We start from the raw sequence: 25,092 nt of genomic DNA, 5'->3' as shown, positions 1-25,092 counted from the left end.
TTTATGCGCTCGACTACGGGGGCACCCAGCGTGTCGAATAGAATTCAGGAGGCCCGGTACACGATAGGTATTTTGACATGCCCGAGAAATTAGTATAATAAAGAGGGGCTAGGTAGACCGGCTAAGTGCCTAAACACACGCCGTAAATCTCCCCTCGGTGCTCTCCAAGATCCGACCAATGCGGTGAAACCGCGCTCTCCGCAATCGGTACGCGCGGAGCCGCGCTGACGGTTCTCGAGGCGACAGCTTGGATCTTTCGACGTTTGATCGATCGGTACCGTCCGTACTACGTGGACGCTGCAACGGTTTTTATCGCGATCTCGGCCTCTTCTGCCTTTATTGCCGACGCTGCACGCGCGAACTCGTATTTTTTCCCACCCCGGTGTTCGCATAATTCCCTTCGTCGAACAATCTGTACGCGTCCGGGCGAGACCATCTCGTGAGAAGCGGGAACGACCCCGAGCACCAGCCGACGACACCGTATACCGAGCTTTCGGGACGCGACCCGAACTCTCGGGTCGTCGAGCGTTCGGCACGATTCTCCGCGCGAGCTTTTAGCGAACGCATTGCGTGCTGCTGGATTCGTATCGTCGAGCTTAAATAAATTCTCAACGCGAACGGTCGCGACGCGAGGTTCCACCTGGAAAGTCGACCCAACACGGAATACGCCTCTATTAGCAGTCGGTGTGGATACGTATATCGCGACGCCTGGGCCAACGCCAATGGCGTAATCGCTCCGCGACGAAAGGAATCTTCTCGCTGGTGAAACACGGATGCTGTTCGCGATGGAAATTAGCGACGGAAATTAGCGAACGTCGTCGTCCGTTTCGAATATCGTTTTCACCTAGACGCACACACCTTGGAGGTTTCTACGTACTTCGACCGTAGTCATGTCGGAACACGTGTGCGAGAATACTCGCTACCATCGGTTAGAACGAGACGAAGCGTAAAAATGTATTATTTTCTTCGCAAATATCGGTACATGGATCGAAGTACACGTTTCGAATAAACAAAATTCGCACATCGCGGCGATATTACCGCGTTAACGAACAAAGATCGTCTTCTCCCAATCGCGGAACGATCGAAAGAATCGCCGCGAGTATGTCCTCGTATACTCGGTTCGAGAGGTCGGTTCGCATATCGGGTCCTACGCCACTGTTCGTACAGTCGTGGTACAGACGTAGATACGTACGAACGCCGGGCATCCGGTGCGCGAGGGGTCGATCGATCTCTCTTTCGTCGTTGCGCGGCCACGCCGCTTCGAGATACCTCCGCTATCGGTGGCGGGGCACGGTGGTGGTGGTGGTAGCGGCGGCGATGGTCGAAGGTATCGGCGGTGGTCGTGTCGGTGGTTAAGCGGGGGGCGTGGCCTGGAGAGAGGCGCCTCCGGTGTCGTGCCGCCCTTGTCGCGCGTATCCTACGTATCGTGGTGTGCCGTGTTTCCGCAGCTCGGAGCCGTCACGTGACCGGCGCTCGATCCCCCGAGTTCACGTGACCGCCTCGAACGGGTCGAGGAGGCTGGGAAAGGTAACGCCCAGCAGGGGCGCCGTGCGACGCGCGCACTCTCCTTCTCTGTCGGTCGCTGGGGTTCGGGTCGGTTCGGTGCCTTCTCGTTATCGGGGCTCCGTGAGCGGCCAGGCCCGAGCGCCGTTGCCGTTGTTAGCTTGGTGGGGCGAGCGGTGCGCGTGGGAGGAGGAGCGGCGGCCCAGTGGAGTCCGGGAAGTCGAGCAGCGCAGACGCGTTCGTTCTGCGCCGCGCCGATCCTAGTCGTACCGTTTTCGAGCAGCGTCCTACCACAGCGAACGTCTCACCGTACGTTCGTGACGATTCTTCCACGCGACGATCGTTCGATTCCCGTGGCAAACGGGTCGCGCGCGTCACTCGCCATCGCGCGGACACATCGTTCGTACGTCGTTGGGATTCGCGCGCTCCCACGATTCCTCGAGGAATCGCTCGATGGGAAGCGGAGGTGTCTCCTGTCGTTGCTCGTCGATCCATCGACGGTACCGATGCCCATTTTGGTAAAATCGAACGCTGCCAGACTGACCGCAGAAACGACTCGTACAGCCGCGTCTCGTCGCGAGTGACGGTGGTGATAATCTCGAATTCTCACGGGAGGAGAACCAAGTGATAACCGTACCGGAGAGGAAGGAAGACGTGAAACCACGGAAGAGGATTGGGAGACGGGAGAGAAAGAAACGGAAAAATTGAAATCAAAGTGTCGTCGCGCGAGAAGGGATGCCTACAAAGGGGGAAAGGGGAAAAGCGACAGACTTCAGCATCGCGGCCATCATGGCGCCCAGGGGTCCGTCCTTCGGGCATTACCACCTGCAGGGCATTGGCAACACTGCCGCTACCGCTAATACGAACTTGGAATGTCCAACTGCCAGAGAATTCGTCGCCAACTCTGCTCTCGATCACAGTGAGTTCTTTTTCTTCAATTTTCTCGGCTCGTACATCCCCGCCGCGTGAAATCGAGAACGTCACGGTGATAATATCACCGAACACACGAAACACACGGATACGCCACGGTTCGTTACGTATCATTATTCCCTCGCGAGACATTTTTCTTCCACCGATGATAAAACTCGTCGAGAAATCGACTCGTCCGGAGGTACGGTGATCGGGCTCGAAAGTCGAAATCGAAACCGGTACGAAGTACCCACGATCGAGAATTCCATCTCGAAACGAGTAACTCGATTTTTCAAAAATCGTCGATATGTCCCTCGTGACGTAACGATCGCCCAATGTACCATATCGTCCACTTCCAACTTTCAGTATTTCAGCTGCTCTCGTCAATAAATAAACATATTCTTTTTGTAAATAAAATTCACCAGTTTCGATACGAGGTGTCGCGTTACGCGTTCCGCCCTACCACCTGTTTCTTAGATTTTCGAAGATTACCATCCTTGCCCTTCCGGCGAACGAGCGCGGACAAATCGCCGCTCGAAAACTAAAAGGAACCACGATAAGGATCAAGACATCGTCCCTCCTCGTAGCGTCAGAGATATTAACCCGTGACACTCTTGATCTTCCGCTCGGTGCTCGCGCGATGTCTTTATCCCCCGGCGATGAAATTGGTTTCGACTCCGCGTCATTGGCGAACAGTCGGGACAACGACGCAGCGAACTCGAACTCGTTTCTTACGTTCTTTGTCACCGTGGCACGCGAGATTATCGTATTTATCTAGGGTTAGTCTTCCGTCGGCTCGACACGGGTAGAACGCTCGCGAGGGTTTACGCGTTCGAAGGTTATTTCACGAGAGAATAGAGTTCTTGGAAATCGTCGATCTCGAGGTGCCTCTCGGATACGGTGACTCGCACGTTGTACCGTCTAGCATCCGACGGTGTGCGATACCGACCCTCGCTGTTCGATAGACTTCCACGGAAACGTTCCTCGACGCGTACACGTCACCACGAGTTGGTATCTCCGTGTAAAATTGATAAAGAAACGTCTTACCGTCGTCACTGAATTTTTCCCGATGTAAAAAAACCGTCCTCGTTTCGAAGTTCTCGCGTCTTGTTACGAAGAGCACGTGTTCGAAACAATGCCACGTGTCGACAGGCTATTCTTTCTTTCGACAGTACCGGCGATATCCCCGTGTCGGTCAACGGCTCGCGCGAGCGATAAAACTTTCGTCCCACGTTCGTCGCGGAAATTTAGCGCGACCTGGTCGCCTCGAAGTCCATTAGATCGAGCGATGACTGCCCGCTGTCCGTTTAATTACAAAAGCGCGATCTATCAGACGCGCGAAAATAGAATATCCACCGGGTGCGTGTGCGCGTGCACCCGGGTCGAAAAAGACATTTGGCGGGGTGTTGGTCAGATGATAATTAGCGTCCGAAACGGGAGCAGCGCCCGAGCGGAAAATAAAGCGACTAATTGTTGCCAACGGATCGCGCGTAAATTTTACCTGTTCGCGCCGAAATTAACGATCGAGGTTATCTTCGAGCGCGCGCGCGCGTGTTATTAACCGCGATGTCGTGGAACTTTACGCGTCCTCGTCTTCGTCTTCGTCCAACGTAGAAAATTACGTGACACCGGTGTCCCGAGTCCCAGCTCGCGGTGAAAATCGTCACCGAGTTTAATTCCCGTTGGAAAAAGTATTCGTTCGCCGACGGACGAAAATTTTTCTACTCGCTGGCTGGCTGGCTGGCTGGCTCGCTCGCGCGGTACGAGAGAGGAAACACACCGCGTAAATTGCTCGTGTTTTTGTCCACGGTTACGCGTCCGTTCGACGCTTTCAGTCGGTAATCACATTAACGCACTTAACGACGCCATTACGGCTCCCGTGGCAATCTAGAGATTCTTAATCGTTCCCGTGGAACAAGTTTTGCCACGTCTGGAGTGAGAGAGAGGGCTGGTGGGTGGGGTGGGGATGGAGCGAGACCGAGCTACGTGGAAAACATTAAATACCAACCGCAATTAGATTCATAGGATCTCCTTATTGCCGCCACTTGTAATCATTGTCTCGAGGAATACGTTGTTGTATCTCCCGCCGCTACCGGTTAATGGCGGCCGTTGGTGGTTAAGGGGGGGTGTGGAGGTTAGGGGAATTTGCATTAATAACACGAGGTTCGGTGCGAAAGCGCGTGTTGCGAGGCGGTAACGCGAAATCAATTCAGGCTTGCGGCCGGTGTATGGCGTGCGCGCGTTAATAACAACCCGAGAACAATAACGAGATTCGGGTCGACGATTAAACCGTTGAAAACCGTACCGACGGTTCGCGGATCGAACGATCGTCGAAGGTCGTTTCGATTCGACGCTCGAGGAGCGTGTCGTGTCTTGCGTTTTGTGTCCTGTTCGCTCGCTCGTTCTCTCCCCCCTCCCCTTCCTCTCTCGCTACGAATCTCGCTCACGCGTTTCCCGGTATCGCGCCGCCTTGTCGGCCGAGAATCGAGAAAGAAGAGCGGCAAGTCGAGCGCGGTGTAACGCGATCGTTATTCGGCTCGTTCCGTCGATCCTTTTGAGCAACGTCCTTCGAACCGCTGGGTGGTGACAGGATTCTGGGTGGTCGGCTGTCGGTCGTGGCAAAAGGAAGCTGACGTCAGTAGCTCGGTCATATTTCTTCTTGCCTTAAGATCATGGAACATGGGACCACCTCTTGGTGCGCCGGAGACCAACGGGGCCGCCGGAGCTTTAACTCCTTCTGTTGCCCCGGAAAGCTTCCGGTAAGACGGTTCGTCCTCGTGCATCGCTCTGCGTTTCCACGTCGGTAGGGTTTTCTTGGAATATTTCAGGCCACAGACCGCGAAAACGTGTGGCTACTTTGTAACGAGCTACTTTGTTCGAGCAACGGTCAGTTCCAACGAATTTGAAGTCCCACCGGACCGATCTTCGTCGAACGAAACGAGAAAAGTACACGCGGCTGTTGACCAATGGGCGTTCGGTTCCTCGATTCGCGAATCCACGATTCTTTGTACGGTTAGGCGCGCGGTGGAACGATATATCTAGAGTTCAGTGACCCGACGACTAACAGATGGCCTCGGAAGGGATATATCTTGTTTAAGCAACGCTAGTCGTAGATTCTTTGCATTTGTTTCATTTCACGTGTATCGCGGGCGTTCGATCCAGGGTCGGTAACGTTGATCGATCGGCTCAAACAATGCGTCCAAGACGTTTACCAGAATGTGATCCCTACGCGGCAGCCCACGCGCTACGATGGAACACGCGTGTGGAGGGTTAACAGTGTGGTACCGAGTGTGGAACTACTCCTCGAGTTCGACCAGAAATTCAACGACTTGGAAGTATTGGGGAGAGGGAACTTTGGCAGAGATCATTTTCGAAAATTATCCCTAGACTGAATTTATCTCTCAGTCGTCTCAGAGATTACCTAATCGTTTGAGAGCATTCTTTTTAACCCTTTCGCTATGGAGCGCATTACTGAGTAGTTGACACTGAGGTACGGAATGCTACAAAGTAAGTTGTTCTCTAAATATTTATCATATTTGGAAATATTGTTTTACTTTACAAAATATAAAACTTTATAATCGTAAATTTATTCTTTTATATATTATACTATAATTCTTGTATAATATTTTTTAATACAATATAACGAAATCACTAAAGTATTTAAAGCCAAACGCAATATTAATAGTCAAGTTTGGTACGATAAGGTTCAAAGCGTGGAACCACTCATAAGTCAACATCACATTGTGAACAATGGTACCTCGACTTGCGTCTTTTTCCGCGTTTACTACAAACGACACATTTTCGAACTTGATTTTTTCTTTTTGATGCCCCATTCGAGGCATTTTTGATGCCAGATATTCGGTTAACAAAAATATCTCGTGTAAAGTATGAAATGAAAGTGTATATTGTATGAACGTATATATACACTCTCCGTACCTCAGCGACCACTTTTCCAGAGCGTATATATACGTCCTCAAAGAGTGACCGTTCATATACGAAGACCGTATATATACGCTCTTACAACCTCAGCGGCCACTTTTCCAGACCCTATATATACGCTCTTCGTATATGAAAGGTCATTCTTCGAGGGCGTATATATACGCCCGTCGGAGGGAAAGGGTTAAGCCAAGATCCCTTCGTTGTAAAACAATAAAAATTGTGTGGTAACGAAAGTGACGATAGTCTAGAAAGTGATGATAGTCTAGAAATATTCCCTGGGAAAAAAAATGGTGTCATTCTGGATCATTGGAAGCTTTTGATAGTTTTGTATCCCTTCCGGGACACTGGAGGCTGGCTAGACCCTGCCACTGGTCTCATCTCTCACCCCTCTACTTCCATTCTCCCCACGAATCTCGTTTTAAACTCGATCTCGCGATGCCTCGAATATTGGCGAATCATCGCGCGAAGCGTATAGAAGAAACGGGGCGTACCGACGCGTCGCGTGTCGTTATACAACGTTATTAATGCACACACGGATAGACACAGGCGTGCGCGCTCGCGCGCAAGGGTGCGACACACCTCGAGCGGAATAGCAGGTTGCCGTCGGGTCCGGTGTTTGGTCGCGTATGTGCTCATTATGGTCGTGATCTGCGACGGTAGAACGACGAGAGAGCCTGTGAGAGCTGTCGAGAAATTCGCCCCGGCCGAACAATCGTCGCGCGTTAATGGCATCGACGATTCCCTGACGCTCGTCTTTGCCTTATTTCTTTTTCTCTTTTTTTTTTGCGCCAGGTCGAAAAAATCGTGCGTGCCCGAGAAAGAGCGAGAACCGTCTACAGGGGTAAAGAAGCAAGAATTCTTCAAGATGAAAACCGTGAATGCGTGATGTTCGTGAAAGAACGCCGAGGTCGTGGCGAGCACGCAACACGCACGGTTGAGGTGTTAATTTTAACACCAGGCTTTCCCTGATGGTCGTCGTTGTCGACCGGCTGTTACGCTCGCGTATTCGCGAAACCAGTCCTCCCTCCCGATGGCTCAATAAGGAAATTGCGTTGGAATTCGGCGCGTAGACCGCACGAAACGAACGATCCGCGAATTCTGTGGCGCACGGCGACCCGCTACGGCCGGCAGTAGTGACGCGTTATTGTTTATTGTTGAACGAAACACGGGCGCACCGGTGGGCGAAGCAGAAGGACGAAAGAGAAAGAGAGAGAGAGAGAGGTGGGTTTTTAGGTACGTGCGTGTGTGCGACAAGTGCCCCGGCCTGCGTGAGAGTGCGTACGCGCCGCGCAGATGCACGCGAGTGCACGCAACGACCGAAGAGACGCACGCGATGCGCCGCTAAGTTAACTTTACCTTCGTTTTTTAACGCGCAATCGCGTCCTCGTCGCTTGTTCCACCACGTCCGACCCGAATAACACGCGTACACCGGCTCGCCGAAATTCACTCCTTTCTTTTGCACGTGTTACGTCCGTTGTCGAACGACGACCCGGGCGCAATTTCGTTCCACGGACGCTCTATCGTGGAGCGACACCGCGGCTTCTCTATTGTAAAACGACACCGCGCGCGCTCTATAGTAGAGCGACACCGCCCGTACTCTATCGTAGAGCGACACCGTCCGTACTCTATCGTAGAGCGACACCGCGGCGCCTCTATTCTAGAGCGACACCGCGCGCGCTCTACAGTAGAGCGACACCACGCGCGCTCTATGCTAGAGCGACACGGCGGCGCCTCTATTATAGAGCTACACCGCCCGCGCTCTACAGTAGAGCGACACCGCGCGCGTTCTACTATAGAGTGACGCCGCAGATTACTGAGAAATAAAGACGGTGGAACGGGACGTAAACCCGGTTGCATCGATAGAGGCGTTAGAGTCGCGAGATCGAACCCGCTGCTTAGCAAAAGGTCAGAGTCGGTACGTTCGTTCTCAATGTTAATGCATTTCTTACGAGTGTGCAATTATAGTCTTTGGGTTGAAAATCTGTTGAATCTAAATGTAGTAAGTGTCGCGTGGAACGTAAAAATATAAGATAGTTTGAGACAAATGTACTTGTTATTTTACAGTGTCGTTAATGACGGCAAGTTGTTCGAAATTTTACGAATGTTAAGATTCATTCCTTGCGAGTGCTTTCAAGAAGCGCGAACATAAAAATACTCAATAGTTCGTCGGTGTGTACTTATTCTATAGTGTCGTTAACGACGGTAATGTTGTTTAAAAGGTTAGAAATGTTAAAGAGCGTTCTTTGTAAGCGCTTCAAAGATGCTTGTAGAGGATAAGTGTTCAATGGTTACCGGTGTACACACTTTGAAGCATCGTTGACGACGGTAACGTTATTCAAAAGGTTACGAATGTTAAAGTTCAATTCTCGGAACCGCTTTGAGGAAACATCGCGAGTTTGTCGGTCACCGGTGACCATCACGGTATTCGACGCGTCGACAACCCGGCTACCGATCACTCGGTGTCTCGGTCGGCTTCCATAGCGGATCTTCTTAGAGGGAAACGGTGAAAGTAATTGCTCGACGCCGTCGCTGTCAAATGCGTTGAAAATTTGACGAAAAACCGGTTTCGTGCGCGCGTGGCCCGGAGAATGTCTTCTAAACGATACACACCGAACGCTTCGAAACGGTAACTGACCCGATACCTTCTCCCGGCGCTGGCGATCGCCGCTCGACTCTATCTTTTCGATGCAACGACCTCCACTTTCCACGTTACCATCGAAAACGGGTCGTATCGTTTTTAAATCTTTCTTTCGTGCTTTTTATTTCATATCGTTAATTTTAAATATCACCAAAGATCACGATTTAACCCTATCATTACGGAGCGCTTGTGACAAAATGTGATTACTGAATAGTAGTTGACACTGAGGTACGGAATGCTACGAAGTCGTTTCTTGTTCTTTAACTTTCACAATGACATTTATTATATTTGATAATATCGTTTTACTTTATAAAATATAAAACTTTACAATCATAATTTACTTTTTTATATATTATATTATATATATTATAATGAAATTACTAAAGTATTTAAAGCCAAACACAATATCAACTGTTTGAGATACTCAATTGACAAAAGTGTTTTGTGTAAAGTATGAAATAAAAGTACATATTGTATGAGCGTATATATACGACGCTTTCCGTATCTCAGCGACCACTTTTCCAGAGCGTAGATATACGCTCCTCGTATATGAATGGTCATTCTTCGTGGGCGTATATATACGCTCTTGGTATATGAACGGTCATTCCTCGAGGACGTATATATACGTTCTTCATATATGAATGGTCATTCTTCGAGGGTGTATATATACGCTCTTGGTATATGAATGGTCATTCCTCGAGGGCGTATATATACGTTCTCCGTCTATGAATGGTCATTCTTCAAGGCCATATATATACGCTCCATCGTTCACGGACAACAGCGATTTAAATAAACCATCAATTCGTCCAAAAATACATTTCTCGCGACACAGACCCAATGACGATTAATCGACGAAAAAAAAAAGAATGGAATAATTTGAAAAGAGTCGGCCCGTTATTTCCAAGTGCAAACGCCCGAAGATCGAATCGAAGAGTTATCGTCGCGTTCGGGAGGGGTGTTCCCCCCGTTCCGCCATTAAGCATTGAAGTCTGCGCGTTACCGACAGCCGCGTTTGTTTTCTTACGCAGCTTTCGCTCGGTTCGCCGGGAACCACGCGTGTTTCTCGTCACACCCACGGGGCGGATGCATCAATTCGCGACCGATCCTTGCTCAGTTTCGTCGAATCGCTCGAATCGTGTATTCCCTCGTTCGATTAAAACGGGCGGTCAAGAGGTGAAAGGAGAGAGAAAAAGAAAACAACGACCGCGGTGCTACGGCCGTTGAAGCGTGTTCGGCAACACTTACTCGCGAGAGGTAATTTTTTTCGCGTAGTGTGCAACGTGTCGCGCGCGTGGCTCACCACCGTGTGCTGCGCTCGCGCGCGCATGCGCGTGTGTGTAAACGCGCGGGGTATCACTCGCGGATCCAATTTGAGATACGACGCCGGAAGACGCATTGTTCGCGCGGAATAGTACAAATTAACAGATCGGTATCGTGACCGGTGCAATTAACATTGTGTACACTGGCGCGGTGGATTGGCTTTCTTGAAATCTGACGGTTTAATTAGGCGCCACCTTCGTGGCAGATGCGCGCCCGGTTCGATTAATTACCCCCCTCCCCGTCCCTCTTGGCCCTGTCCCGGGCCACACGGCTTTGGGTATCGGTCGGGTACATCTCGCCCGTTTAAATCGACACGTTCGATCGCCGATGAGAAAACAAGCATTCGGGACGATTTCGTTTTACATCGCAGCGCTATTTGTCAATTTCAGGAGTGTTGTCCCTCCGCGCGCGCGCAACTTGAAGCAGAGAACTCGTTTCGTTCGCGAACGTTCCGAAGGTAGGTAAGTGCCACGGCCACGGTTTCTCACAGTTCTTTTACCAGAAGGCACGAGGATACCCCCACTACGTCACCGGATCCTTTTGGAACAAAGTTCCTATTCTTCGGCGCGGTTCGTTTTTCGACCACCGTGTCGCGCAGCCGACCCGCCACTTGATCGTTTAACGACCTCTTCGATTTTTATCGAGAACCATGACAAGTTTTTTCCCCCCCTTTTTTTCCTTCCTCCAAATTGTGACATCGGTTCTCGAAGATTGGGAACGAGGAAATATTGACATCAGTTTTTTTTTGTTGGATTTGAGAATGTTTTTTTTAGATTTTTTTAAAATGTGATATGTAGATATTATTTATTTTATACTTATATAATATGTATATTTTACTTTATACTTAGATTATACTTGTTTTGTAGCATCGTTAACGACAGTGACGATGTTTGAAAATTTACGAACGTGGAGGATTATTGCTTGGAAGGGTTTTAGAGGAAAGTAATAATATTCGATAGTTTGCGTACTTTATTTATAGCAATGGTGGCAATGTTATTTCGAAGTTTACGAATCTTAAGGTTCACCGTGAGTTTGTAACGCCGGTTACCAGTGACCACCATGGCATTCAACGCGTTAAGAGCGTCGTCCCGTCGTCCTTCGAAACTCGTCGTTGGACACCCAATAATTACGCGATTGCGAGTCTATAGTCGTTGCTTGCTTCCTGTCGGGGCTCTATTCCGACCTAGTCACGAACCTTTGGAAAGCGAAGTACCATGGGGGTATCTGTCTTTGAAATATTCTTGAAATTCATTGTCACCAATATGGAAAATTGTAAGGTACAGGTGTCTCTAATTTCACTGCTCTAGAAATGGGAAAACTCTAGATTATAGTCCTTCAAAAAATAAAATACCCTCAACTTGACTATTTTTCAAATACTCTCTAAATACATCATCGTCGACATATGGAATTGAACAGTAGAGGCTCTTGTCTCTAATTCCACTGCTCTAGAAACGACAAAACTCTAGATTCTAGTCCTCCAAAAAATAAAATACTCTCAAGTTGACTATTTTTCAAATGTTCTCAAAATACATGACACATGAAATTGCAAGGTACAGTCGCTCGTCTCTAACAAGCTGCTCTAAAAACGATGAACTCTAGATTCTGGTGGATGTTTCAGGGTCGAGGACGTCGCCGGTGAACATCGTCGCGACCGCGACCGTCGTGACGGACGAGGCACTGTTGGCGGACGACGAGGTGGAGAACTGCGAGGGGGAGAGCGAGGGAACGGAGAAGTCTGGCAACGAGGAGGACGAGGAGGTGGACGTGGACGTCGAGGAGTGCAGCAGCGTCGACGACGGCCCGGTCCACGGTCCGGACGATCTGAGCACAAGCTCGTCGTCGAGGAAGTGCCAGGACTCGCACGGCGAGCACGACCGGAAACATCGGCTCAGGACCAGTTGCAACTCGGACGAGCTTCGGGACGTCGAGTGTCATCTCGAGACCAAGGAATTGTGGGATAAGTTCAACGACCTTGGCACGGAGATGATCATCACGAAAACCGGCAGGTAAGACGTACATGCATTTAACCGGAAACGACATCGACGTCACGACTCGTCGAGAATTTTTATCCGCGAGAAAATCGAACGAGAAATAGACAATCTTGGTAAAAATTGTCGAAACAAAATTTCACGACCGGTGGATAAAATTTAAATAATCGATTCGTCGCCGAACGAAATTTTCCACGTCTCCGATCGAGGAGAGGAGTCGCGTGGCGCGCGCGCAGGTGCAAGATGGCCGAGAACCGTGAGATAGGTGGCGAGTCGAGACATTCGTCTCGCCGAGGGAATTAACTCGTGGATCGAAACGGAAAAATTATCGACGAGAGGGAAAGTACCAGGGAAGAGATGGCCAATTTCTCTTCGAAATTACCGTGTCGTTAAACGTTCGAATTTACTACGTGCGAAGCAAGTCGAATAGGATGAGTTGATAGTGGGGGTAGATGAAAAACACGCCGGTTCGAACGGTACCGGGGAAAATGAAATTTTTCGGGTGTTTAGAGGGGGGTGGTGGCAACGGTGGTGGGTAATTACGCGCCGTTACGCCGCCACGTCGCTGCAATTACGGTTCACGGTCATTAATTATCGCGCTCGCGCGACAACAAAGGCGCAGGTCTCTCTCGTTCAGTTTCGTAACCCTCGTGAGCGGTAGCGACGGGCGAAACGGGCAAATTGCGACAACGCAAACAAAAGTTCGAACGACGTACTCGAACTAATGGATTTCATTGACTGACGTTTTACGAGATATTTAAGGGAGTTTCGGACGTAATTTATCGCGGGCAATTTATGCCCCTTTGTGGATATACCGCGCGCGCGTTCATTTTTATAGGTATGCTAATAAACTCGAGGCCGCAGCTGCGCGCTCTAAGGATGCGTGACCACGTCGAAGTTACGAGATATACGTATTTGCGGCCAAGGGAGACTGCTCTAACGCTCTCCAAGTCGCGAAACGGTGTTTCGGATACCTTGAAACGGTTCCGCGACCATTTCTCGTGTATCGGTTTCGATATGGAAGAGTTAAGATGAAGTGGGGCACCGATTACGGGGGGTACGAGATTCTTCCAGTGACCAACTTGCGTTGATCTACTCGAAAATAATTCCAGCTGTTAGGGTACCCATCGTGACAATTCTAAGTGTATTGGTTCCGATATGAAATAGTTAGAATTAAGTGGGGTACCAATTTCAGGGGGTACGAGATTCTTCGAGTGACCAACTTGCGTTGATCTACTCGAAAATAATTCCAGCTGTTAGGGTAACCCATTGTAACAATTCTACTTATATTGATTTCGATATGAAATAGTTAGGACGATGTGGGGTACCAATTCAGGGGGGTACGAGATTCTTTGAGTGACTAACACGCGTTGATCTACTCGAAAATAATTCTAATTGTTAGGGTACCCATCGTCACAATTCTAAGTGTATTGGTTTTGATATGAAATAGTTAGGATTAAGTGGGGTACCAATTTCAGGGGGTACGAGATTCTTCGAGTGACTAACTCGCGTTGATCTACTCGAAAATAATTCCAGCTGTTAGAGTAACCTATTGTAACAATTTTACTTATATTAGTTTCGATATGAAAGAGTCAAGATGAAGTGGGGTACCAATTTCAGGGGGTACGAGTTCTTCAAGTGCATCATCGCGTGACTAACTCATGTTGATCTACTCGAACCTAATTCTAGCTGTTAGGGTAACCCATTGTAACAATTCTACTTGTACTGCTTTCGATATGGAAGAATTAGGACGATTTGGGGTACCAATTTTGAGGGGTACGAGTTCTTCAAGTGAATCATAATGAACCTAATTCTAGTGCATCGTCCACTTAACCATTAGAGCACTCATCAAGAGACTTCTATGCGTTCTGCTTGCGAGATAAGAGAGTTAGGACAAAGTGGGGTACCAGTTTCGAGGGGTACGAGTTCTTCAAGTGGTCCGTCGCGTGACCAACTCCCGTTGAGCCACTCGAACCTAATTCCAGCTATTAGAGTACCTATCGTGACAATTCTCGATTTATTGCTTTTCGTATAAAAGAGTTAAAACAAAGTGGGGTACCAATTTCGGGGGGTACTATTTCCCAAAATCGTCCATTGCATTATCACGTTGATCTTGTCACACCTACTTCCACTAAATCGTCTACTCAGCCATTAAAGGCACCAATTATGACAATTGCACGCGTATCAGTTCCTAAAACAAAGTGGGGTACCAATTTCGAGGGGTACAAGTTTCTCAAAGTCATCCATCGCATTATTGCGTTGATCTACTCAAATCTACTTCCACTAAATCGTCTACTCAGTCATTAAAGGTACCAATTATGACAATTGCACGCGTATCGGTTCCCAGGACAAAGTGGGGTACCAATTTCGAGGGGTACAATCTTTCCAAAGTCATCCATCGCATTATTGCGTTGATCTACTCAAACCTACTTCCACTAAATCGTCTACTCAGCCATTACAGACACCAATTATGACAATTGCACGCGTATCGGTTCCCAGGACAAAGTGGGGCACCAATTTCGAGGGGTACAAACTTTCCAAAATCAACCACGGTGCTGTAATTCGAATCTACTTTCGCCAAATCGCCTACTCATCTATTAGACTATTCATCGCGACAATTCTACACGTATTACTCGCAACACGAAAGATCTTGACAAAGTGGAGCACCAGTTTCGAGGTGTACAATTTTTCCAAAGTCATCCATCGCATTATCACGTCGATCTACCCGAACCTACTTCCACTGGATCGCCTACTCGTCCATTATAGTACCCATTTACGACAATGGTACGCGTATCGGTTTCTATAAAGGAGAACCGGGACAAAGTGGGGTACCAGTTTCGAGGGGTTAAGAGTCTCTCAAAGTGGCCCGTCGCGCGACAACGCAACTGACGCGGCGCCTAGAGCTCTCGCTACTCTGAACCTAACCACGAGCGATTCGAATCGGCTACCCGGCTATTAGAGTACCCGTCAAATACCAACCGAGCCGACCGGACGAATTTGAATACGGCTGTTGCCCCGCGATAATATCGGACGCTAAGTAGTGGTAAACTGTTGTTATATTCCTTCGTACGTGTTATTGGGTTTACCCTTGCCCGATGTCCTCTCAACGTCTCTAATTCGCGGTGTAGATAGAAATCCACACCGTAGAAATTTCTTTCCTATCCTCGATCCGCCATCGACGATTTCACCTCGTCGATCACCGGTTTCGATGTCCACGAATCGTAGAAAGAATCTCGAGTACTCGACCAGCGATGCGACTCAATCGGATAATCGATCCACCGTCTTGGTTGCGCCCCGAACCCTCGATTTATCGATTTATCGATTTATCGATTTACTCATATATTAACGGCATTGCTCGAAACAGTTCCGACGATGCACAGCCCTGGACAGACGGACGGACAAGCTGCTGCCGGCGCGTTATCACTCGAAAGTCTCTCATGTGCACGCGATCCGGATCGGAGGCGCGTGTACGTGGCGAGGTATACGGTGTTCGAAGATGGCGATCGGTCGAGAAATACTCTCCTATCGGCACGCGCAATTATAAATTACTCGAGAGTGGTTCGGGCCGAACAAGCGATTCGCGTGCGTTTTTCACCGGGAGGTGCTCGCGCGACGGATTAAAATATACTTTACGCGCGTATAACCGACACACGGGCCCCTTGCACGGTGCAGTTATGGAAATATCGTATCGAAAAGTCGGTTGGACCCCGTGTTCGCGGCTGACCCTTCGCCTAAAAATCGTGTGTGCTCGAACGCACAGAAGGAGAGACAGAGCGTGTGTGTGTGCGAGAGAGAGAAAGGTGGAAGAAAAAAAAAAGGAGAGAAAAAAAAATATCCAAATGATTCCGGGGCGTGTCGCCGGGCTGACGTTCTCTTCCTGGGCACGATCGATATATCAAGAACGCGGCGATGCACGAATAGCGTCGTTAGCACGAGAAACTTGGCACGAAATCCCCAAGCCCGAACGAAAACGTCAGTCTCTCGAGTGACAATACGAATTCGGACCAATCAGGTGGAATTGTCTGGCCCCACGGGGTGCCAGGACCGTATACTCCTCTGATTCTTCCTGGAGGACCTAGGCTCACGGGGTCTCTCCTTTTCCCACGTTGGCACCCGCCAGTTTTCACTCTCTTTCTCTCTCTTTCTTTCTCTATCTATCTTTCTCTCTTTCACTTGCTTTCTGGCCTTTTCTTTCTCTCGCCAGCGCGGGCAGTCCTCGTCTCACGACGACCTCGATTTCGGTATCGTGAACAAAGCCAATTTCGTGCGTGCAAACTCGAACACGACGTCATTGCCGACGAGAGAGGAGAGAGAGACAGAGAGACACAGAGAGAGAGAAGAAATAAAAAAAAAAGAAACAAGAAAAAGCACACCGACCCGTTGTAACACGTTCGGAGTCGTTTAAGGAAAGGCTCCCGAGGCCCCCGTCCGTCAGCTTCGAGAAACGTATAATCAGCAAGTTTTCGTCGATCCTCGATCCACCTGACCCGATAACGAACCCTTATCTTCGCATCGTTTCGATGTCGCGGCCTCAATGGCTCGCGGGTCGACGCGGAGAATAAACTCCGGGGACAGTGTCTTTACGCACGGTGGCGTCTGTAATGTTCGAAAATGGGGATCTAGATCATCGATATACACTTCACGGAGGGAGAGAATTGGAGAATTTCTGCCCGTAATCGACCGAACGAAGTTCTCGATACGGGGAAACGTACGCGGTGGAACTGGTCGCAAACTGTGGTAAGTTTTATCGTTGCATCTGACTTGATAATGTACATTTGTGTTTTCAAACGAAGAAACTACGAGAACTATGTATCTACGTAGAGTAGTGGCTTGTGGAACGCTCGATAATCGAGTAATTATCAATATCCGAGGCACAGTGTCAAAATCGTCGCTTTTAAGAAACATAAGCAATGGTGATCAGGAAATTTGAACGATCCACCCAATTGGATAACGAAGAAATTCCAAGAACTATGTATCTATGTAGAATAGTGGCTTGTGGAACGCTCGATAATCGAGTAATTATCAATATCCGAGGCACAGTGTCAAAATCGTTGCTTTTAAGAAACATATGCAATGGCGAATAGTAAATTTGAACGATCTATCCAATTGGATAACGAAGAAATTTCAAGAATTATGTATATATGTACCAAAATGTCTTGTAGAACGTTCGTTAATTGATAATTATCAATATCCGAGGCACAGTGCCGAAGTTGTCGCTTTTAAGAAACATATGCAATGGCGAGCAACAAATTTAAAATATCCACCAAGTGGATAAGAACTTCCAAGGACTATGTACTTACGTAATGTTCCCCACAACGCTCCAAAAACGAGTAATTATCATTATCCGAGGCATGGTGCCGAAGTAGTCGCTTTTAAGAAACATACGCAATGGCGAGCAGAAAATTTAAAATATCCACCAATTGGATAAGAACCTCCAAGAACTATGTACTTACGCAGTGTTCCCCACATCGCTCCAATAACGAGTAATTATCAATATCCGAGGCACAGTACCGAAATCGTCGCTTCTAAGAAACACACACGGTGGATCTTGATCTTGAAACCGAGCAGAAAATTTTAACGATCGACATAACGATCCCTACTCTTTAAAAACGAAGAAACTTCAAGAACAATGTACCATTTCTACATATACAGTAATTTTTCGCGCATCGCTCGAAAATCGGTCGCGATTGTCACTATCCGAGGGCTGGTAGCGAAGTTCTCGCTCGTAAGCGTCGCACGGACACACGCACGGGGGCACGACTCCCAATCGCAGGAAATTTTATCGATACCCGAGGCATTTACCGTAGCCAGGCGCCGGATACGGTCGCGTCCCCCCCTGCGCGCGCGCGCGAAGGAATCGCGCGTTTTTCCAACGGTTCGCGTTTAAGCAACGGCGAGAGACGGCGGAACGTTCGAACGGCTGGTCGGTCGGGGCGCTCGCGACGAGCGTGTGTATTTTTCAAAGTTTAAGTAGGCAAGCGTGGACTGCGAAGCAGCGCACGGAATAGGAGGTGTGGACGAGCAGGTCAGCGCGGAGAGAGAGACAGGATACCGGCGGATAGAGGGTACTCGTCACGCGAACCCTTCATCAAGGTGCCAGGAACCTACATTATACACTCACACGTGCCTCACTCGACCGGCGGGGTGAACGTGCACGTTACGCGAGAAACGTGCACGGATCGCGAAACACGACGGTCGGAGAACCAACCGTATACACGCCGGAATGAAAAGACGATAGAAGAAACCGGGCGGCGAGCGTGGCGGGGGTAACGGGAGGGGGAGGGGGTATGGGGTGGGGACCGGTAAACGTCTATTTATCCCTGTTATCCTGTCTTCTCGGCCATAACGAAAAACCCCCGACCGAATAAGTCGTGCGTACGTGCGAGAGAGTCGTCCTCATCGAACGATACCGAGCCATGGACGGGGGATCTAAGATCTCGGAACTGCCGACGGATCGGTAGCGACGCAATACAAATCGACCGGGTGGGGGAACAGGAAGAAAGGTCAAAGGTCTTCGTTTCTACCTAACTTCTTACCTTCTCTTCTTTCCCTTCCCTTCTCTTCTCTTCTTTTATCTTTTTGTCTCTTCTTTTATCTTCTTGTCTCTTTTAATCTTCTTGTCTCCTTTTTATCTTCTTGTCTCTTTTTATCTTCTTGTCTCTTCTTTTATCATCTTGTCTCTTTTTATCATCTTGTCTCTTTTTATCTTCTTGTCTCTATTTTTACCTTCTTGTCTCTTCTTTATCTTGTCTCTTTTTTAGCTTCTTGTCTCTTCTTGTCTCTTCTTTTATCTTCTTGTCTCTTTTTTTACCTTCTTGTCTCTTCTTTTATCTTCTTTTATCTGCTTACCTCTTCTTGTCCCTTCTTGCCTCTTGTCTCTTTTTTATCTTCTTACCTCTTCCTGTCTCTTCTTTTATCTTCTTTTCTCTTTTCTCTCTTTTCTCTTCTTTTTTTCCCCTTCTCTTCTCTTCTTTCCTCTTCCTTTCTCTTTTTCCCCTTCCCTTCTCTTCTCTGCTCTTCTTTTCCCTTTTTTCCTTCCCTTCTCTTTTCTGTTTTTCTTTTCATTTTTCTCTCTTCTTTTCTCTTTTTCCCCTTCCCTTCTCTTCTCTGCTCTTTTTTCCTCTTTTCTCCCCTCCCCCTTCTCTTTTCTTTTCTTCTCTCTTCTTGTCTCTCCTTTTCTCTTCTCTGCTTTTTTCCTCTTCCCCCCTTCTCTTCTTTTCTTTTCTTCTCTCTTTTTACCTCTTCTTTTCTCTTTTTATTTCTTCTCTCTTTTCTCTTTTTATCTCTTCTCTCTTTTCTCTTTTTATCTTTTCTCTCTTCTCTCTTCTCTTTTTATCTCTTCTCTCTTCTCTTTTCTCTTCATTTCTCATCCTCTTTCTTCTTTTCCCTTCCCCCCTCCCCCGGTCCCAGAGTCGCGTAATTATCGAATAATTTACCAGGTTCGAGCGAGCGCGTCTCCGGCTTCACGAAATCGTCGAAAATCTACCCACCACGCGGAAAGAGCCGCGGCATAATAATTATAACGGCGACAGCACCTGCTGCCGCGCGGCCGAAGTCGTTAGCTCGGCAAACATTTAAGTAACTCGGATGGCCGTGTTCGGATCGCTATAATATCCACCGCTTCCGTAATCCATTTGTACGAGCCCTTCCGCCGCCACTTTCCTCGGGGCTGATGGCCTCTCCCGAACATTCCGCCACCCTTGGAAACGCCTACGGGCCCGTGTCCCACCTATATACACGGGATTCCACGTAAATTATGCCCCCGGTGAAAAAAACTTTTCAGAACGAAACGGTTCGCGATCGGACGACGAGAACTCGTACCGTGTTCGACACCAGGAGGAGTAGTCTTTCCGCGACCACGTTGTCCTTTTCTCGATGGGATAATATTTGTTCTCGACACTCCGGTGTCGAGTGTAGTGTACGGAGTGCGGAATAAGGTGTTCCAACACTGGAGAATGATACTCGAGTGTGTCGCAGTTGGTGCATTAGTGTCCGGAAGTTTGAGAACACTCGATCGAAAAATGTGGATGTTTGAATTTATGTAACTTTGGGAAAAATGATCGTACGATGATCTTCTTGGGGTCATTTTAAAGGTAGGACTCTCTACTTTCGATTGATTTGCTTGAATTTTTCCGATAAACGTCTTGCACCGCGAAGTGATTGAAAACGTGATAACAGGTTTCCAAACAGAACTCGACAATTTCAAACCGCTCCCAATTGTGTAAACAATTTTTTACACGGTTAAAATCACCATGTGTTTGAAGATCGAAGCCTTCTCTTTACAACGACACCTTGAATGTTGGTGTGCGATTTTTTTTTACCGAGTTATTCAATTTTGAACGAAAAGCGTCCCGTTGACACCAGCGCACAGTTCGCTATCGATAGCGTAATCATCCGGACACTCGTAAATATGGACTAAAACCTTGTAAATATTAATTACACATCTGAAATAACGATCGAAATCAATCTTTACAATATTTGTACGCTCTGAGAGTAACATTGAATCAAGAATTATTAATTTGGAAACTTACAATTTACTACATCGTCATTACACAATTTAACAAGTTATCGTTTCGTAAAGTATCAATCTTTCGGACATTTTACGATTTACAAAAAAAAAAAGCAGTTCACTCGGAGCATTGTTTGTCCAATTTCCTCCTACGTCCACCCCCGCGATCGTGATTCATCGATGTTCGTTTCGATCCAATCCATAAATATCGTTTCCATATTTTTTTTTTTTTATTCAAACAAAACAATCAACACTCTTGTGTTTTCACAGATGATCCAAGCTCAACGCGTTGGAAGAACGCAATATTATCCCTCGATCAAACAATGTTGTTCATCCCCTTCTCGATACCGTGCAATTTTTACGTGATCGGAATTTTTTTTTTTATTTATGCAAACGAACAATTCACGAGGTTAACGTCGTCGAGTTTAGGTGAATCACCCCGGTACGACACGGTGTGTTCTCGTGTGCCACATGGAAACAGATGTACGAATATGCTCGCAATATACACACACACACACACACACATATATATGTATATACATTCGTGGTTCGGGGTGGTTTGGGGTCGAGGTGTTCCTACGATTATGGGCTCGTTAGCCACGGGCCATGGAGGGCCTGTTTGTTTCTGCCTAATTTGACAGGGAAATACAGCGTAACGAGAGGAGTGGGGGGTAAAACGGATACAGACAGAGTGGGGGCTGGCTAGATGGGAAAACGATTTTTCGTTTTCTCGATGCTCTCGACGATCGGTCCTGCGCATCCGGCGGATCGTTGAATTTTATCGCGTCGCGCCTCGTTTCCCTATAATTTGCGTTTAATTTGCGCATTAGGGAGAGAGAGAGAGAATGTATGCGTGAAATTTATTACGGATAGAGAATCGCGCGTAAAATGAAATAAAAACGTCAACGGGGTCACAAATGTACGTTTTTCGAGGTTTACTCGGAAAATCGAATTGACACTTCGAGGTATTGGTTAGTCATTTCGTTTGCCAAAATGGAGAATATATAATTTATTTTTAGACCTGTTAAAAAATATTGATTGTTAGAAATTTAACCCGACATAAAAATACCCTTGATGTAAGCACAATTAATTAATAGAAACTTATCTAAAATGTTTATACGCTCTAAAAAAATCGTGTTTCATTTTCACCGGAAAAAAAAAATGAAACGACTTCCCGAACAATTCACTATAATAATGGGTTAAGAAATGTCAATAATATGTGTGGGATAATTGTTCATACCATTCGTGAAAAATTAACACGAATCCGGAGTTACACGTTTAGATTGTTAATATTTCGTCCGTTAATATCCGTAAATAACGTTTATATCCGTTAATTCTTTTACTTGCAACCACTGTGGCTCGAAGAGTCGAGACAAATTGACTCGTTCGTGATTTTCGATAAAGATAATAGAAGGGGGCGCCAGGATACATTGAGAGGGGGCGGGTGTTGGCTGTGTAACGCGAACCCAGGACGAGCAAGGATCACTGGGGTGTACTCGATGGACTGACTCGCCCATCGATGCTTAATAGCGGTTTGAACGTATTCCCACTTATCCTGGATACAGGGGAGACGACCCTCCAACGACGGGTAATTTCCTCGATGATATATTGCATCGTGTTCGGTGTTCGCTACAAATTTTCATAGACACTTTGGGGGGAGAGTTTACAGAAGAAAAACAAAATTAGGAGGGTAAGAGCGTCTCTGTGTTTCCTCCACCCCTTGACACACCGTCCTTCGAGTGGGTTTTGGGGCCCTCGACGTCTAACGTAATTTTTACACTTCCGTGGGGGTGAATCTACACACTGAAACGAGTAAAAAATGTTCTGTGAGTGGAACTTGTATGTACCTTAGTTTTCGAGTTATGGACGGTCGAAGAAAGTGTTCGAAGTTTCGCAAATTTTGTATTGTGTACTGTTGGGAATTGGAAAGATGGCTCCTGGGTTAACGGGGAATGTAGTATAATGTTATGGAAGAATGTAGTAACGTCGAGCAATTTTTACTTGTTCGGTCACAGGCCTTTGACTGGACACGATTCTCAATTTCTTCCACATGTCATTTTCTCAGCTACGCACAGTACATTGTTGACATCCAGGGTACCCCTTTGAACACTGTGTTCGATCCTTCGACAATTCTCAATTTCTTCCGGAGGTCATTTTCTTAACTCCGCACAGTACATTGTTGACGTCGAGGATGCTTCTTCGAACACTGTGTTCAATCGTTACTAGTCACAGTATTTTGACTAGACACAATTCTCAATTCCTTCCACAGGTCATTTTCTCAGCTGCGCACAGTACATTATTGACATCCAGGGTGTCCTTTTAAACACTGTGTTCGATTCTTGCTAGTCACAGTGCTTCGACTAGCCACAATTCTCAATTTCTTCCACAGGTCATTTTCTCAACCCAGCACAGTACATTGTTGACGGCTAAGGGGCCCCTGTGAATACTGTGTTTAATCGTTACTAGTCACAGGTTTTTGACTAGCTACAATTCTCAATTTCTTCCACAGGTAATTTCCTCAGCTGCGCACAGTACATTATTGACGTTAAAAGGAACATTTTGAACTCTTCCTTCGTAACATTTTTTATCCATCTCTGTAGATTCACTCCCTGACCATAGACATGTATTTCCAAATTGCTCTGTATCGCATTACGTTCAGTATTCGTAACAAATTTTCGCAAACGCGATGAACACGAGTATGGAACTGAAGCGGTGGGAGGTGAGCAGTTTGAAAAATAAAACAAAGAGGGGATGATCCTCGTGTTCAGTTTCCATTTCTTCTGGCTACACTTTCGAGCGATTTCGGCGTGCTCTCTAACGAGATCACGGAACGTGTCTTCTTCGCGTATCGTCATTCCTCGATGTTGGAAGTCGAAACTGGGCTCGTTCATCCGTGAATCGATCGGTTGCGGTCGGTGGACTTTCGAAGCGATTGCGGCGGGCGGTTTTGCGGTCTCTCGATGCTCTCTCGAAAACTCGATCGGTGTCGTCTTTCAATGAGCGCGCACGATTTATTGCATTCGGTGCGGTCTTTCAACGCGATCGTTGTTAAAGTACCGGTGGCCGGATCGTTCCCTCGATGGCCATATAATTATCTCGTCGTTGTTCCCTTTGTAATGTTTAGCGCGTTGCGGATGCCTGTTTGTGCCGTGGTTCGTACCGTGGAAAAGAATACTCGGACAGAGGTGGTGGTTTGGATGGTGCGAGACGAAAGAAAGAAAAAATAAAAGGAACACACATTACAATGAAACGGTCCCGGAGATCTTCCAGCCAAGGATGGCGATGAGTCCGCATATCTGACTCGACAGGAAGAGCTGATATCCGTAGGTGTGACGCGCGAACGCCGTCAAAAGAAGGAAAATGATCACGTAAAGGACCCAGTTGGTCATACGACACCTGCACTCGGACGTCCCGAGCAACCGCGACCCGAACGCGAACAGGGTCGTGATCGCGACCGACACGTGCCCGACCCGACCGCTGACTCCCGCTAACCTCGACGTGATCGCGGAAAATCGGGTCGTTGTCTCGGTTTGGGTCTTCTTCTCCTCCAATACTCGCGGTTCCTCGTTTCTCGATTTCGATTCATCTTTAACCAACGTACTCGGTGCACTTGGTTTTCCAATCGGTGTTACTTTCTTCTGGATCAGATCCACCGAAGTGGTGGACACATCGTTCAATCGTGGTTTCCTGTGGTCGCACGGTGTATGTCCAAACACTGACACCAGGTCCTCCTGGCACAGTCTAGTTCGTATACACGGCGGTAAATCTTCTAGGATCGTCGCGATGTTTTTCATGCAGGATCTACGGCAGTGTTTCTTCCTGGTGTTGCACGGTCCCTGACACTCGGGTTTTCGGTTGATGGCCGTCGGTTCGGGACGTTGTTCGGTCGCTCGATCGGGTTGGAACAACCTGAAAGTTCAAAGGCGGCTCGTCAAAGGGATTTCGCGGTTCTTGGAAGAGCTGGAGAGAGAGAGATAGAGAGGGAGTGAGAGGGGAAGCCGTAGTGTGTTCGAGCACATCGGACGTCAACGAGGACGCGCATCTGCCGGCGCGTGCGCCTCGACGCTCGAGGTGTTGAAAAGTTGACTGCATATAACGAGGTTCAAGGGTGACTCGCTCGTAACGAAGCTTGAAAGGCCTGCGGGCGCTCCTTTCAATCAAACTGACTAGTTAGACGCGCCTCTACATTGGATTCTAACTCGAGAACTCACCACGGATCCGACAAATCGGCCAGTCCAGGAGCGTTCCGGCTCGTCATGGCTTCGCTCGGCTTTTTTTTTTCTTTT

The 25,092-nt window shown here is 47.8% G+C and overlaps 1 protein-coding gene across 1 annotated transcript in view; it reads left to right on the top strand.

Annotated features, from left to right (window-relative positions):
* The first annotated feature begins 1,728 nt into the window (after positions 1 to 1,728).
* LOC143145306 (uncharacterized) overlaps positions 1,729 to 25,092 on the top strand; it is a 61,506-nt gene continuing 38,142 nt past the window's right edge. The window contains exons 1-2 of the mRNA XM_076308561.1: positions 1,729 to 2,422; positions 11,928 to 12,315. Coding sequence (XP_076164676.1) covers positions 2,239 to 2,422; positions 11,928 to 12,315 — 572 coding nt within the window. The 5' untranslated portion in view covers positions 1,729 to 2,238. The remainder of the gene's footprint in view (positions 2,423 to 11,927; positions 12,316 to 25,092) is intronic.

The sequence above is a fragment of the Ptiloglossa arizonensis genome, chromosome 4 (genome assembly GCF_051014685.1).
Source record: "Ptiloglossa arizonensis isolate GNS036 chromosome 4, iyPtiAriz1_principal, whole genome shotgun sequence".
NCBI classification, from domain to species: Eukaryota; Metazoa; Arthropoda; class Insecta; order Hymenoptera; family Colletidae; genus Ptiloglossa; species Ptiloglossa arizonensis.
This window is presented reverse-complemented; position numbering and strand designations above follow the sequence as displayed.